Consider the following 10,625-nt stretch of genomic DNA (forward strand, 5'->3'; position numbering starts at 1 on the left):
TTTGGCCCTTTTATGTGTTTTCACAAATTGGCCAGATGGCAGGCCCAGCAGAACAGATTACTATCAAGTTCACATTACACTTTCTTCTAAGTGGTGGAAATTGGTGAGCAGCTTCAAAGCTACTGGGGAGGAAAGACAGATGGGCAGAGAAGCAGATATGGGTGGCTCAAGCTCATTGAGAAAAGAGAATAAAAGCAAAGTTATTGAGATAAAGAAGGCTTTCTTGTCGCTCAGTGTAAATTTGTAAATCCATTCCCCAGTGGGTGTCTGAAAGGCCCAAATCAAAAAATCATAGAATCACAGGATCTTTTTAGTTGGAAAAGACCTCTAAAATCATCGAGCCCAACCATTAACCCCACACTGCCAAGTCTGCCACTAAACCATGTCCCTCCACATCTACTCAGCTTTTAAATACCTCCAGGGATGGGGCCTCCACCACTTCCCTGGACAGCTTGTTCCAGTGCCTGACAACCATTCAGATGAAGAAATATTTTCTAAAATGTTGTGTCTAAATCTCTACTTCCCTCTTAGGAAGAAACTCAGTGTGCCTGGTGACCTTGCAGAAATCACTGTGCCAGGGGTAATTTCTGAGGCTGAGGCAATTCTCTGTCCTGACTCCAGATGCACATGGGTCTGGGCTGGCCTCCCACCCACAAGAAGACCAGCTTTGGCTGTGTCTGCACCTGCTGGTCACAGAGAAAAGCTGTTGATTGTCCTCCTCATTTTCTTGCTGGACACTGCTTCTCTGCATGTGTGTGTCTGCCTCCCGGGTCAGAGCTGCTTTTGAAGCTGTTTTCCCTTCACACCTTGAAAATTTGGTTCCAAGGTGAAGAAGAGATCTCTGTGCTTATGGTAGGGACAATAAAGAGAGGGGAGCCTGCTGCATTGCCCAGAAGAGGAGGTTTTCTGGAGACCCTGATACAATGCAAAGTGAGGAGTGTAATTCCCAAGATGGCATGGCCTGACCTCTGCAGTCAGGACATGGAAGCAGTCCTGACTGAGATGGGGTGAGAGGCTGTGCTGACCTTGTCCAGGGATTTCAGATCTGAGGTTGCAGCCAGGGGTTGGCACAAACTTCCTTCTCTCACACAGTGTCCATGTTGTCACAACATAGGCTGATGTCAGCCCACGTTGCTGTGTGTTCCTGTAGGGAGCTGGGCACCACGCTTTGGAGGCTGTCATTGGAGCATGGAAGGGGAGGATGTCTTTGAGGATGGAAGCTGTGCAAAGTAAGAGAGATCATTCAGTTGATGTGCTGCAGTGTGGTCATGGAATCGTTTTGGTTGGAAAATACCTTTAAGAGCATCAAGTCCCAACTGTTAACCCAGCACTGCCAAGGCCACCACTAAGCCATGTCCCTCAGCACTACATCTACATGGCTTTTAAATCCCTCCAGGGATGGTGACTCCACCACTTCCCTGGGCAGCCTGTTCTAGGGCTTGTCAATAGACTAATGAGGAAACTAAAGGAAAAGGGAGTCCTGGAGATGTCTGGGGAGAAAGGCAGTGGGATTAGGAATTTTTTTTTTCACAGAAAGAGTGGTTAGAAACTGGACCAGGCTGCCCAGGGAGGTGGTGGAGTCACCATCCCTGGCTGTGTTTAAGGGTCGTTTGGATGTGGTGTTGGTGGAGATGGTTTAGAGGAGAACTTTGTAGAGTAGGGATGATGGTTGGACTTGGTGATACCAAGGGTCTTTTCCAAACTGAATAGTTTTATGGTTCATGGTGAGCCCAGACATCTGGGAGGGAGCAGAGGGAGCAGTCGATGCTGGTGTGCCAGGAGGCTGGTGTTGCTACACAGCAGCTTTCATCCAGGTACAGCAGCATCCATAACACGCTCTCAGTTTCCTCACAGAAGAATGCATTTGTCCTGGTCAATGAGTTACTACCAGTTAGTTAGATGAAGTACCTCCCTGATCCCTACTGAAAACTCTTCCATCTGCACTACAATGACCACGTTTCTTCTCCCTGCTGAAAGGACAGGCAGCAAATCCAGCACAGAGCCCACCTGTTCTTTGTGGCAGTTCCTGTGATGTAGATGAACCTCTGAAGTGAAGTGTGTGACATCAGGAAGATGTTTTAATCTGAATTATGCTTGCTCATCTGATTAACAGGTGCTATTATCCCCTTTTCATTATCTCATGGCCAGGGCTGCTGCCAGCATGAGTAAGAAAGGCTTGAGTCACAGGATGGAGAAGTTAATTTCTTTCCAGAGGCTGTTGTCAGAAGCAACCAGGCCCAAAAGTCCATCATGGGATTGAATGATGTGTAGATGAACCAGGGGAGAAACCTCCTCCTTAGAGAAATAAAGCATTGCTCACAGAGCAGCATGTTGCTTCAAGATTCAAGACATCTAAAACCTCTTGGACATTGAAAGTGAATCTAAATGAGCCTCAGCCTCTCTGCAGCTACACACTGGCCTGAACACCACCTATAAATAACTTACTGCTGCCACATTTAATTATTTTTTTTTTACATTGACCATGTATTTGGCCTGGTACCAATGCACATCTAGAGACAAACCTCTTTCAGTCTCTGACAGAGCCCAGCCTAGAAAAACACCCTTGGCTTTGCATTGTGCATGCTCCATCTATGCTATTAAGTAGAGCAGGACTTGTGTTTTGCAATATATGGAGGCCAGCAGAGATGGCATGGAGAATGCCAGTAACAGCACTGCCCTAGAGTGGTGCCTTGCTGTAGGGGTCCTGGCAGGTGTCAACCTCCATGGGTGGACCAGGCAGGGGACAGTGGAGGTTGGTCCAGGGTAAAGGAGAGACAAAAAGATGGCCAGAGGGCTGGAGCACCTCTCCTCTGAGGACAGGCTGAGAGAGTTGGGGTTGTTCAGCCTGGAGAAGAGAAGGCTTCAGGAAGACCTCCCAGTGGTTTTCCAGTACCTGAAGGGGCTGCAGGAAAGCTGGGGAGGAGCTTTTTACAAAGGCTTGTAGTTAGAGGACAAGGGGTAATGGTTTTAAAATCAATTAGGGTAGAATAGGATTAGTTATTAGCACAAAATTATTTACTGTGAGGGTGGTGAGACACTGGCACAGCTTGCCCAGGGAAGCTGTGGCTGCACCATCCCTGGCAGTGTTGAAGGGCAGGTTGGATGGGGCTTGGAGCAACCTGAGCTGGTGGGAGGTGTCCCTGCTCATTCATGGAGGTTGAAACTAGATGATATTTAATGTCCCTTCCAATCCAAACCATTCTGTGATTCAGGATTCTAAAGCCATGACAGGAACTATGCTAATGATTTAAGAGTGTGGACAATCAAGGTTTGGTGGAGTCCATCCCTTGTCCCAGTTTAGTTTGCTGGAGTAGATATTGCCTTGTGATATTGGAGGTGGTAACTGTGTAGATGCAACGCACCAAAGTATTCAGGTTTTTTTCCCATAATGTTTTTTTTTTTCTAATGGTTTTACTTATTCTGGGCAGTCTGCATCATTGTAATAGCATTGAATTGTTTGTCGAGACCCTTTTTGCCCTGGAAGCAAAGTGATAGTCAAGAGAATTTGTGTTGGAGAACAAGAGAGACGTTATGGGCCTGTGTGTACACTGCAGCTGAGCGTGGTGCAAAGATCAGTGATGTAGATCTAAGCAAGCTGGTGTGTCCACATGAGGCCACACAGTGCTGGAGGTACTTGCTTAGAGCCTCAATGCAGGCATGGATTTTTACTGATAAAACGTCTATAAAATCATGAGTGACACAAAGAAGGGGAATAAGGAACGGTTGTGTCTGGTCTCTTCCATAGAGGAGGTGAGGTCATCAGATGATAGGAATGGGAGAGAAGTAAAGAAATGATGGTGATTTCTTCTAAAGAACCCATGGTTGATCTGTGGACCTTCTTGTCACAGGATGTTGCAGGTACTAAAAGTTTATACCCATTCAAGGGACAATGCTCAAGTTCATGGAAGAGAAAACCATTATGTGCTGCTGAAACCAGTGAAACCAGATCTGGTTTAGGAAATCCCTGTGGTCCAAATTATTAAGCTGGGTAAATTAATACTTTGGGGAAAATAAGCTTTGAAGAAGGCCAAGTGGGTTTTCCCCAGACTTGCCCCAGACCCTCATAGCTACACTCTGCCAAACAAGTAAATATTATTCTTTTTTTTTTTTTTCTAAAATTACATACAGATGCACATGGTCTGTTTCCCCCCCAGAAATTAAGGCAAGGCCTGGAAAAATCAAAGGCAGGGAAGACCTCAACAGGGTGCTCACTTGGTGTCAGCCCTTTTGGTCTGACTCTTTGCCTCCCTTGCCTACACTTCCCTGCAGTTTTGTTTGATGTCTTTAGCCCAGCCCTTCCAGGAGGCCATGGCTTTTTGGTGCATTGGAGCTCTGCAGTCCAGAATTGGAGCAACACTCTGAGACATGACATTTCTTCATGCCAAACTATTCTTCCTGGTGCCAACCCAGATGAGCTCCATCTTGAAAGCCTAAGCAGCTGGGAGGTATTATAAAGGAGAGTACTAATCAATGTGGAAGTTATTTAGACTGTCCTTCATCACACAAATTATATCTCATTGAATATCAGACAAACCTGCCTGCAGTGGTCATACTGCTGTACTGAGGGACCTCAGCAAACTGGTTAGTATACCAGAGTACTACAAGGTAATATTGACCTAGGTGTGGTCCAATTTGAAACTCCATCTATACCTTTCTCACTGATATGTCAGCCCCATGGGTTGTTAGGGGATGCCTTTGCTATACCTAATCTTAAGGTCTTCCATTTGATCTTCTACACCACAGAAGAGTGAGAAATGTCAGTGTTAAATTAACCTTTCTATTCCTCTTTAAGCCTCGTGTTCTTTATTGTTTACATGCAGCCATCTGCTTATGCTCTGGCAAGGGGCAGTGACAGTCAGGTAGAGAAGGTTAGGCTGAGTTTTGGTAGCTGGAACCTGCTACCAAGGCAGCTGCTTCTGCTTCTGCCTTTACTTGAGTCGAGTAAAACCCAACTGCTTGATGCCTGACCCTGAGCACTGCACAGGGCTGTTTCCTGGCATTAATGATCTTCTGTGCCCTTCTTCTGCTGGCAATTACTAACCTTCTCATTTTTCCCAGAGGCATTCTCTGGTGGTAAGAAACCAGTGGTTTGTTTTAAATTTGAGATGGACGGAATTTCAGAGAACATGCACTGTTGGAGTTTGCTTTTCATGCATTGCCCTGGGTGTTGCTGGATAGATTCTATAATGCTAAAACAATGGAGAATTGAAGTATTTCTTTGGTGTATTTTGAAACTACTCATTTCAGTGCTGAAGGCAATGACTAAGGTGCCTGTTCCTTAAAGCCTTGTTGTACTGGAGAAATACATGACTCTAATGCCCCATACATGAATCTATTTGTAAAGTCTTATTCCAACTTCATGGGGCAAGTCCTTTCTTTACCCTAGCTTCATGGTGAAAATGTGGGAAAAGACACATGTACCTGATATCGTGGAAAGTGGGTATGACATGGGGCAGAAAAGAAATCAGAATTTCTGGGTTTTTTCTGTCTACTTGTGTGAACTGGAGAGAAATTACGGCCTGCATGTGGCTGTGCTTTTCTGTCTGTCAAACAGGCATATGGATATAGTCCTATCTTATGGGAGAACCCTGAGTTCCAAATTAATTGCAGAGTCTGTGACAAATCTTAGAAACCCAATTGTGATACAGTGTGTAAGCATATAATACTTATGTGTTATAATTTCCCTAAACCCCCTCTGTGGATGTCCTTAGTGAGAGGGATATAGTGATATCACAAGAAATCTTTTTTTCACCCCAACCAATTTCTTTAGAACCCAAAGTGAAAGCTGTTTCCACCAACTGCCATCTCTGCAACCATCTGGAAAATCACATTTTCTGAAGCTTCCCTTCTCTTTATCAGCTGTAACTAAAGCTATAAAATGGAAAGATGTCCCTGGTTTAATTAACACCCCTGTAGTTCAAAAGCTGATCTTAGTAATGAGATGCAATTACAGCCTTTATTGAGGGACAGTCAGGTGGAACAAACACAGCATCAATCTATTGAAGAAACTTCCCTTTCCAGGTAATTTGGAAACTGCTTTTTATGATGAACAGGCTACCTGGCCCAAGATGTCAGGAGAATCTCTTTGTTTTGCAACCTGAAAAGAACATCCTATTTTGAGTCATGCGCTCCTTTTGTAAACTGGTTTTTGCATCCAAACCATCTGCCAAAATCTGGCAAATGAGCTGAGGAAATACCTGTTGCTTTTTGGAGGGCATTCTTGTTTTTCTCATGTTATTTTCCTGTCCACTGTTGTTTTGTCATTTTGAAGGTTGCCTAGAGTTTGTATTTTTGTTTTAGCAAAACTTCAGACTCTGGTGCACACACATCCTGAGGGCTCTGCAGAGTTCTGGTCTCTGCAACACATAAATGATGATGAGCTAGAGAAGGTCCAGAGAAGGACACTAAAGTGATCAAGAGACTGTAATTTCTCCTATATGAGCTAAAAAGGCTCTGGCTTCAGTTCAGATAGAAGGGACAGCTGAGGGCAGGGGTTAAGCTGAGTTTAGCTGAAGTCATGCAGGTGATGGATAAGGCAGATGCACAACTTTAATACTAGAGCTAGTGGGCTCTAGCTGCAACAAGCAGATCTGCTTGAAATTATGAATCACTTTTTTACACAGTAGATACTGAACTTCTGGAATCTGTTGCCACAGGAGGTTGGTAAGTGGGAAGTGTCAGCAGGTTAAAAAAAAAATACAATTTGACAAATTCAGAGCAGCAGATCCATTACTTGAGTCTAAATGACATGGGGAGGGCTGAGGCAGCACAACAGGAATGGTCTGCAGAGAACAGTCATGCTCTTCTGGTCTGCCACAGTAGTATCTGAAGTGCTGAGGTGCTGTCTGGCTTCCAGCTTCTGCTCTGTAAGTGTGTGGGTCTGCTGTGTGCTCTGTGTGTCATCTGCCAGCCCTCTGTGGAGATCCTGGTATCTCAGGGCTCTCAAGTAATGCTGATGCCTCTTTCTGGAAAGCTGATTTAAACCCTCAGTGTTTACAATGCAGACACCTACAGTGGAGCTCGTCAGTGAAGGTGGAGCTCTACTGATGATTCAGATGCCACCATTCAGCTGTTTGCTTGTAGTTGTCCACTTGTGCAGCAGCTGTCTAAACTCTTGTGCAGTCAACAGATGTCTAATGGGGACCTAATGGACACAGTCAGTGGAACAGTCACTACTGTCATTTCATCTCACCATAAGGTAGACTTGGGATGGTGAGTTAAATAACTCATCACTGTCTGTTTTCATTAAATCTGTGTTGACATCACAATGGGAGCTTGGACACCAAGCACACGTGTAGATACCACAATTTAAGTCTCTTAATCTTGAACTGAATTCTGTCCCAAGATTTTTATTGTAATGACTGTAGAGAAATAGGAGTCTGTTGAGAGTAACTCACTGACCTGTTCGAGACACCTAGGTGGAAATGAGATAAACTGCACTTGGGAAGTGCATATTTCTCTTCATTGACTTTAGGAGGAGTTTAGATGGTGATCCCTACGTGGTCAGTGCACACCATGGCCAGGTGAGTCCCAGCCATCCCATTTTGGAGACTTTGGTACTGTCACTTAGAACCTTAGCTGTAAAAATGTAGATTTTTAAAGCAGTATGATGTGAAAAAATGAAATAATTTCTAAACAGACACACACACACTTATGGTTTGATGTAGAATAAAGGTTTAGCCGTGGTTTTACTGTCTGTAAACTATGCTGTGAAACATACTACATCCTCTGACTTGGATTAGGTTAATACCCTGCCAAAATTGCCTTTGCCAGACTAGCTGTACAAGCTGTAAAACTGCAAAACAAGCTGGTAAGTTGTTTATTCTTCAATAATGAAAGACAGAGCAGGCATTAAACACCTAAAGTCCCATGGTGTCCCAGCAGTGCGTGGCTTTCCTGGGGTGTCTAAGAGAAAGGTTTGTTCAATATGGCAGAGTCTGGAAAGGAATTTCTTCCATTGGTGGTGGAAGAAATCATCCTGCCTCATCCTCATCCTGCCAGCAGGCACAGAATTTGGATGCCATCAGTGTCCTCTGGTTTTGGGACGGGGCAACACCAGCTCTTGTGAAAAATACTGTGGACAAGACGACCTGTTTCCAAAGTTTCCACGATTGCATGTAATACAGGAGGGACATGAAATTCCTTTAATAAATGAATTTCTTTAATAAATGAATCTTGTTTAGGAGGCTGCACAGTTATTAGAGGTAGGATGGAGTGCCCATTCTTCCAGCTTTCCCACTGCTGTATGTACAACTTAGTTATTCTGTTTCTCACTTGCTTTGGATGGAGGACGTGGGTGAGGAGATAGACTTTGTGACTGTGATGTTCCTGTAGCTTTGGATCTGGCAGTGGCATCAGAATCTGTGCGATGCCTGTGTGGTTTGTATGGAGGGGGAGCCATGGTCCTCACTTGCCTTTCTGACTCTCCTGTCTTTTCATTCTTCTCCCAGGTTATGGGCATGCTGCCCCAGGGACGGATGCAGGGAAGGCCTTTTGCATGTTCTATGCTGTTCTGGGGATCCCACTGACACTCGTCATGTTCCAGAGCTTGGGCGAGCGCATGAACACCTTCGTCAAGTACCTCTTGAAGCGCATCAAAAAGTGCTGTGGGATGAGGAGCACCGAGGTCTCCATGGAAAACATGGTCACTGTGGGTTTCTTCTCCTGCATGGGAACACTCTGCATTGGAGCAGCAGCCTTTTCCCAGTACGAGGAATGGAGCTTTTTCCATGCTTACTATTACTGCTTTATAACATTGACTACGATAGGGTTTGGAGACTATGTGGCCCTGCAGACCAAAGGGGCCCTTCAAAAGAAGCCTCTCTACGTGGCTTTTAGCTTTATGTACATTCTAGTGGGGTTGACAGTCATTGGGGCATTTCTAAATCTGGTTGTTCTCAGGTTCTTAACCATGAACAGCGAGGACGAGAGGCGGGACGCCGAGGAGCGGGCGTCCCTGGCAGGGAACCGCAACAGCATGATCATCCACATCCAAGAGGACTCCCAGCATGGTCGGCCGCGGTACAAGGCCGAAGTAACACACTGCTGTATGTACAACTTAGTTATTCTGTTTCTCACTTGCTTTGGATGGAGGACGTGGGTGAGGAAATAAGACTTTGTGACTGTGATGTTCCTGTAGCTTTGGATCTAGCAGTGGCATCAGAATCTGTGCGATGCCTGTGGTTTGTATGGAGGGGGAGCCATGGTCCTCACTTGCCTTTCTGACTCTCCTGTCTTTTCATTCTTCTCCCAGGTTATGGGCACGCTGCCCCAGGGACGGATGCAGGGAAGGCCTTTTGCATGTTCTATGCTGTTCTGGGGATCCCACTGACACTCGTCATGTTCCAGAGCTTGGGCGAGCGCATGAACACCTTCGTCAAGTACCTCTTGAAGCGCATCAAAAAGTGCTGTGGGATGAGGAGCACCGAGGTCTCCATGGAAAACATGGTCACTGTGGGTTTCTTCTCCTGCATGGGAACACTCTGCATTGGAGCAGCAGCCTTTTCCCAGTACGAGGAATGGAGCTTTTTCCATGCTTACTATTACTGCTTTATAACATTGACTACGATAGGGTTTGGAGACTATGTGGCCCTGCAGACCAAAGGGGCCCTTCAAAAGAAGCCTCTCTACGTGGCTTTTAGCTTTATGTACATTCTAGTGGGGTTGACAGTCATTGGGGCATTTCTAAATCTGGTTGTTCTCAGGTTCTTAACCATGAACAGCGAGGACGAGAGGCGGGACGCCGAGGAGCGGGCGTCCCTGGCAGGGAACCGCAACAGCATGATCATCCACATCCAAGAGGACTCCCAGCATGGTCGGCCGCGGTACAAGGCCGAAGTAACAGACCTTCAGTCAGTTTGTTCCTGCATGTGTTACAGGTCCCACGAGTACACCAGCCGGGTGGTGTCCCACCAAAATTCTTTCAGCTCAAAGCTGAACCCCCAGTACTTTCACTCCATCTCTTACAAGATAGAGGAGATCTCACCAAGCACATTAAAAAACAGCCTTTTCCCATCCCCTGTCAGCTCCATCTCACCTGGGTTGCACAGCTTTACAGATAACCACAGGCTGATGAAAAGGCGAAAGTCCATCTAAAGGGATTTGTCCTTTTCTTTTCCCTGGCTTTCCTTGTTTTCCCCCCAGTTCTCCTCCGTTGTTTCGGGGTTTGTTTCTCTCTGTTCCTCGAGCGAGGCGGAGCGAGGGAGCAGAGAAAGCCAGTCTGAGACTCCGCTCCTGAGCATGAAGCATGATGGACTATTCCTGTTCCAGCAAAGTATGCCTTACATTATCCCCTGGGTGGATGTCCCGAGGATTCGAGGTGACGTGAAGTGGGTACCAAATCCAAAGTTGCACACACACAAGCTGGGAGCCTTCATGTGCCACTTGGCACTCCTGACCTAACGAACTCTTGTCCCCCCACGAGCGTGCATGCGTGTGTGCGTGCTGGGTGTGAGAGCCTGCCCGTGTGCGTGCAATTCCACAGCTAGTGCCATCCGACTCCAACCGAAGCATCAGGTATTGGTTTCCTCTTTTTGTTTGGTTTGATTTGGTTTCGGTTCTTTCCCTCCAGCCTGCTTTGAACTTTCAGATTGCTTCCAAAAAAACAAAACAAATTAATGGGGGGG

General features: G+C 45.9%; 1 protein-coding gene across 1 annotated transcript in view; it reads left to right on the forward strand.

Annotated features, from left to right (window-relative positions):
- The window catches only part of KCNK9 (potassium channel, subfamily K, member 9), an 89,175-nt gene extending 79,080 nt beyond the window's left edge, over positions 1 to 10,095 (forward strand). Inside the window, exon 2 of the mRNA XM_009996653.1 lies at positions 9,254 to 10,095. Coding sequence (XP_009994955.1) covers positions 9,254 to 10,095 — 842 coding nt within the window. The remainder of the gene's footprint in view (positions 1 to 9,253) is intronic.
- The last annotated feature ends 530 nt before the right edge of the window (positions 10,096 to 10,625 follow it).

This window comes from Chaetura pelagica, unplaced genomic scaffold, assembly GCF_000747805.2.
Source record: "Chaetura pelagica isolate M959 unplaced genomic scaffold, ChaPel_1.0 scaffold260, whole genome shotgun sequence".
In the NCBI taxonomy this organism is placed as follows: Eukaryota; Metazoa; Chordata; class Aves; order Apodiformes; family Apodidae; genus Chaetura; species Chaetura pelagica.